This window comes from Hydra vulgaris, chromosome 10 (assembly GCF_038396675.1).
Source record: "Hydra vulgaris chromosome 10, alternate assembly HydraT2T_AEP".
Lineage (NCBI taxonomy): Eukaryota > Metazoa > Cnidaria > Hydrozoa > Anthoathecata > Hydridae > Hydra > Hydra vulgaris.
In genome coordinates, this window is record NC_088929.1 from 47,041,187 (window position 1) to 47,047,500 (window position 6,314).

Below are 6,314 nucleotides of genomic sequence, written 5' to 3' on the forward strand. Positions count from 1 at the left end.
CAAGCCATGGGGAAACCAAAATTAAGATTTTAATATAAATGATATATTTTAGAAATTTAAATTTTCACCATAAGTTTAAATATCATAACATAAAGCTTACATATTATAATACAAAGCTTATATTAACATAAAGCATATATATCATGACAACAATTGTATAAAACTCTGATTTTGAAAATTTAAAATAAAATCAACATATTATACTTTATAATACAGGGTAATATGTTGATCTACTTTATTACAAATTTTATCACAAAAAGAAAAAGTAATTATTTACATTCCATAACTTGATAAAAAACAAGTAAGTGAAGTAATAAATTATACTAATAACTCCGATAGCTTTTACTAAAATTTCATTTTCTAATCTTTCATTCATTGCTAATCTTAAGATTAACTAACCTTTTCATAACCTCTGATTTAATAACTTAAAACATATTGTCTAGTATAACTGAATTGGTATGTCTAAAATAGTTTCGCATTTATCTTTTTTTTGTTTTTATCATGCATTTTTGATTTTTGCTTTTGAACTAAAACTTCGCTCGATCTTCGATTCGCTCGATCTTCGATTCGATCGAACAAATGCAAATTTTTCATATGGCAGAAAACATAAAAAATCTACTTCATAAATCAACTTCATATAAAAAAACCATAATAAACTCTCTCTACAGCTATTTGTACATTGCTTGAAATTTATGACATAAAAATAAGACACATAAAGAACGGTACAATACAGGGTGCAAAAACCTCAATATCTTCCATCAGCTTAATTTTTAAGACAAGGACCCTCGCACTTTGTTTCCTTACCCCTGACACTTAACTATCAGACTAGAAACTAGATCCAGATTAGATTTACGGATTGTCAATTTAGTTCGACACTATTTAGGTACTGTTTAACTATCCTTAGTCAAATCAATTATGCCTGATTCGACAAATTTAGTGTAATCGCTTACGTAAAGGATTCTGGTAAGTGTCCCAAGAAGCCTATACCGTTGGGCTAACCAAATTCGAGTTAGTTAGCGCAATTGATTAGATTTGAAGTTGGGACAACGCATTTTGGGTTAGGTGCTTAATACAGATAACGAATATGGTTTTTGTCGCTGGTACACGAGTTAAAAACCATAAGCAATTTTGTGCCATTATTCAATGTTTAGAACTTGAAATGCAGTAGAGTTTAAGCAATAATTACATTTGTCAGAAAAATTAATAACAATTGTGAATAGTTATTGTAGTTAAAATTCTATGTAAAATTCTATGATTTTTGAAGTAAAAATCTACTTTTGAGTTTAACCTTGAAATTTTCAACTTTTTCGTAAGACTCATTTTGTCGGGAAAGTAATAGAATTCGTAAACTTTAAGAAGCCTGAAATAAAATGTTGGTCAAAGCAATTGCAACGCCAGTCTCAGAAAACATGTACCGTTTTATGTAGTTAATGAAACGCTGACAATTTTAAATCAAGAGTGGGGCAATGTATTGGCAACAACATTGAGTATACTCAATGCCAACGTTGTTTTAATGAGCAGCTAATCATAAGACATTGCAACGCCAGCTTGTCATAAGCCAATATAGGGCCAACTAAAATATTTTGTCGACCTAACAATAACAAATACATTGAGGCAAACTAAATTGTGCTAATTAGAGTAGTACAGCCAGATAGTAGACATAAACAGCAAAATGCAAAGGAACTTGTTTATATAATTATTACGTTTACTGAAAAAATTAAATAATAAAATTACTACTATAATAACATAAAAAGCTATTTTTATATTATTACGTTTGTATTGTTTATTTCAGCGCTGTTGAACCAAATCGTTTGATATTGAAGTAAACAAAACTTAATGTTATATATTAATAAAATAATATTTTTAAAAATATTTTAAATATTTTGAAAATTTTAAAAATAATTAAAAATCACATTTACGAAAACAATATTCTTAATGAATCACTCAAAACGTCTATATAAAAATATTATTGTTTATAAATCTCAGTCTGTACCAGATATCCCAGAATTCGCGTTCACGAAATTACACGAAAACGAGCGAGTCGGACACCATTGAGTCAAAGACTCTAAATTCACATCCGAAATCAAATTAGACAAAACGTTTTTTTCTAATGCATTTTGACAAAATACATTTTATCTATTGCATTAAATAACCACTTCGTCTAATCGTAATATTAAATTCTCGTGCTTTATTACAGTAATCTCGTTAGCAACTTCGTAATGAATTAAAATATCTGATAAAATCTTGCCTCTGATGAAATATAGAGACACACCTTAATGGCAATATATTATTTCTCTTATAGAGTCACTACTTTGTCTAAGAATTTGACACACTTTTGTTTATTTACCACAAATTCTGTTGTATATTATTGGATTAAACGATAATTTTATAATAATAAAGGTTAGGCCTCTATTAGAACCCCCTCTTACTCCACCCCCCCCCCCCCTCATCCTGCCTCCTCATCCTCACCCCGAGGGTACGCTAGCAAAAAATATTTTTAAGAAAATTTGAAAATGAAAATCAAATAACTTAAAAAGTTTAACGTTTCACATTTGAAAGTGTACAAATGATAAAATAACTTTTTGTAAAAAAAACCTCAAATTTTCTATTCTACAAAGAACTTTTTTACATTTACATTGCTATTTTTTTGATCATTTACATTTTTTTGATCATTTATATTCTTTTGATCATTTACATTTACATTACGCTTTTTTTTGCAATATATTTATATCAGGAAGTTTTTGCTATTAATAAATTTTTTTTTTTTGATGATCGTATTATCGCAAAAAAACCACGCCTCCTTATCTATAAACAATATGTCTATTGTAAGTGTTAATAAATTCATCAAAACCAATTTAATAGACTTCATTTACAGACAAGAGGCGGAGTATTTTACCGCAATCTAGATTTTTTAGATAGTTACATATAAAATATATGATTATATTCTGTTGCAGTTAAATATATTAAAGATAAGCATGTTTATAAACGATATAATTTGCTTACACTAATATACTAGTACTTCCACGACGTTAGCAAATGGTTTATTTGCGGTCTAATAAAAATAACTTAGTTTATCAAATTAAATTAAAGTGGCCATTTATATGCATAACCTTTATACACAAATAATAAAATTTACGGAAAAAAGTTTGCACAGTTGTATTCTAAGAAAAAATGTAGATAATATTTATCTTAAAAAGTGTGAATAATCCCGACTGTGACTAAGAGTTATCATTTACTTTAAATAAAAAACAAGAATTTTTTAAGCAGAAATTATTAAACACACACACACACACACACACACACACACACACACACACACACACACACACACACACACACACACACACACACACCACACACACACACACACACACACAAATATATGTTTGTATATATACATATACATATATATATATATATATATATATATATATATATATATATATATATATATATATATATATATATATATATATATATATTTATATATATATATATATATATATAAATATATTATTATTATTAAAAAATAAGTATTAGAATGGCTAAGTCAATTAAAGTTATTCAGTGGAAACGCTGTGAACTCCTCTCGCTGACTGATTTTTATCCTTTTATGCTCAAAAGAAAAATGCATGATGTGAATATGGTTAAAACAGAATGCAAAGGAGAGCCTTCGATTGATTTTAGTAATTTTGAGCAAGCATTTCGTGCAAAAACTACTGGGGAAATAATAAAAGCAATAATAGTTTACAAGTTATGTTCAATAGACTTTTTAGTCAACAGAAATAAAGAGGTATATTTTTTTTACTTTTAAGGGTTTTTATTTACTAATTAGATTACACAACTTTTGTCATTGTCAAACAAAGTGCTATGTTTTTATATGAATTCCAAAAATATATTTGATTGTGTTTATTTCTCAGCATTTTACAGAGATCTTTTGCACATGATATCATTATGTTTAACTTTTTCTGTTTATGCAAAATATACCAAAGTAGCCAAAATTTTGAACAATCAAATATATATTTGAAATTTAATGCATAATCAGTTTTCAACAGATCTGTGTATAATAATGTATCATCAAATAAATTTCTAACAGACCACACTGTATATAAAAGTCCATATAAGGTCCATATGAAAGCAGTTTGCTATAAAATCAATTTTTTTGAAAGCAAAAAACAAGGTTACATCTAATTAATATACAAATAATTTAATTTTTAAAAGCTAACTAATAATCTATTAGACTTAATTTCATCAGCATTTTTATATATGTTTTATATTTGTTTTGTTTAATTTAACATTTGTGTAATAATCACATTTTCCATTAAAATGTATTTTTTTTATTTTTATTTTACTTTTTCTCATCGCATGTTCTTAAATAATTTTGTTTATTTAATTTGGTGCATATAAAATTTACTTTCAATTTAGCTTATGTCTATTTCTCGAAAAATCTTTGGTAAAAAAGGTTTTGATTACATAATGAAAAGTTCTTTCTATGGTCATTTTGTTGCAGGGGAATCACAAGAAGATATTAAGTCAAAGTTGGAACTTATGAAAAAGTTTGGAGTTGGTGCAATTCTTGACTATGCTGTTGAATCTGATATTCCACAGAAAGAACCAGCGTAAGTTTGCACTGTTTTACACTGAGTTTTTAAAATATTAAATTTTATCTTCTTTTTTTTTAATTTGAAAAAGTTTTTTTTTTTTTTTAATTGACTTTTATTATAATTTGCCTAATGTATTAACAAGATGCATTAGGCTAATTATAATAAAAATCTTATTAAAATCTATTAAAACTAGGAATTTAAATTTTATTTTAAGAACTCTCACAAGTTAAATCAAGACAGATGCCAAAATAAAAACAGACTTTTTGTTTTGTTATAAATGTTTTTCATTAAAAAGATTTTTTTTTGAGTTGTTGAAGCTGATTTTTATTATAAGATAACCAATGTTTTCTTTTTTTTTTAAAAAAAAAAAAAAAAGAAATGATTCTTTTTTAAAACCGGACAAAACAAATATAACAAATATAACAACATTAACAAGAAATGATCATAAAAAAGAGTAACAAAAGACTATAAAGTTGCAAGAAAAAAAAAAAAAAAAAGCATAAAAGCATGAAAAGAAATTCAACCAATGATGGTCTGAACCACTTAACAGTGAATGAGGAAATAATAAGCATGTTTACAACCAAATTATTTCTTTCTATGAGCAGTAAAATTACTACAAACAATAATATTGGCAGATTGGGAAGGAGTAAAGTTTAGTCATTTCTTTCAGAGCAAAGAGATAGTGAAGTATACTTGTGCTACAAAAAAGCATGTTAAAGAAAGAAAAAACAACAACATAAATAGACAAATGGTTCAACTCTGTTTAAAATGATTGCTAGTGCAATCAGAGTTGTAATAAATGTCATATTTAGATACTGCATACCTAAATATGATGGACATTTAAATAAAATATAAAAAACCAAACTCTTGGTTGATGTATGTGATGCTTTTGATTTTTATAACAACAATTTATTTTTATTTTTAATTACTTAACAAGAAAAAAAAAAAAAAAATTCATTTTGATTTATCATTTGTATGATAAAAACTAATATGTTTTAATAATAATGTTTTTTTGTTAATTCATTCATATATTAACTGGATTCACTTTTTAATTCATTTATTTGTTAAATCATTTGCTTGATAACTTATTATTTTGTGAACTTATATTTGTATTTATAATTTGTATTAGGTTGCTTCAACTCTTCCATAATGTCATATTTTAATAAGAAAATGGCAAAATGACCTCACTTAAACCAAACTAGTGTAGAAATGAACTCACTTAAACTATACTAGTGTAGAAATGAACTCACTTAAACCATACTAGTGTGGAACTACAAGCATTAAACAACATTTACCACATCTAATATAATTTAGTATTAAAAAGAACCAACAACAACAATAAATAATTGCTAAGGTGTCATCCACAAATTACTTCAAGAAAATTTTGACTGTTTTAGACCTCCTCCTCCTTTTATCATAACGCAATGTTGTCTGTATGTCTCGTATGTGCTGTCACAAAAGCACTTACCACTTACCCCTAGAGTATGATATAAAAACAACTTAATGACATAAAATAGACCTCTAACAAGTTTTGATAATAACAGAACTAATTAACAAGTATGTGTTTTAAAAAAGTGTCAATAAATAAACATATTTTTACTTACATTTTTCACAATTTAATATCTTAAATTTGTTTTTAAATCACTTTATCCATATTATCTACATGTAGTAAAATGTGCAATAATTTGTTTATATTTTAATATAATATAA

The 6,314-nt window shown here is 26.0% G+C and overlaps 1 protein-coding gene across 1 annotated transcript in view; it reads left to right on the forward strand.

The window, feature by feature from the left end:
• Positions 1-3,524: 3,524 nt before the first annotated feature.
• LOC100203347 (proline dehydrogenase 1, mitochondrial) overlaps positions 3,525-6,314 on the forward strand; it is a 28,091-nt gene continuing 25,301 nt past the window's right edge. The window contains exons 1-2 of the mRNA XM_065808169.1: positions 3,525-3,793; positions 4,426-4,619. Of these exons, the coding sequence (XP_065664241.1) occupies positions 3,542-3,793; positions 4,426-4,619 (446 nt within the window). The 5' untranslated portion in view covers positions 3,525-3,541. The remainder of the gene's footprint in view (positions 3,794-4,425; positions 4,620-6,314) is intronic.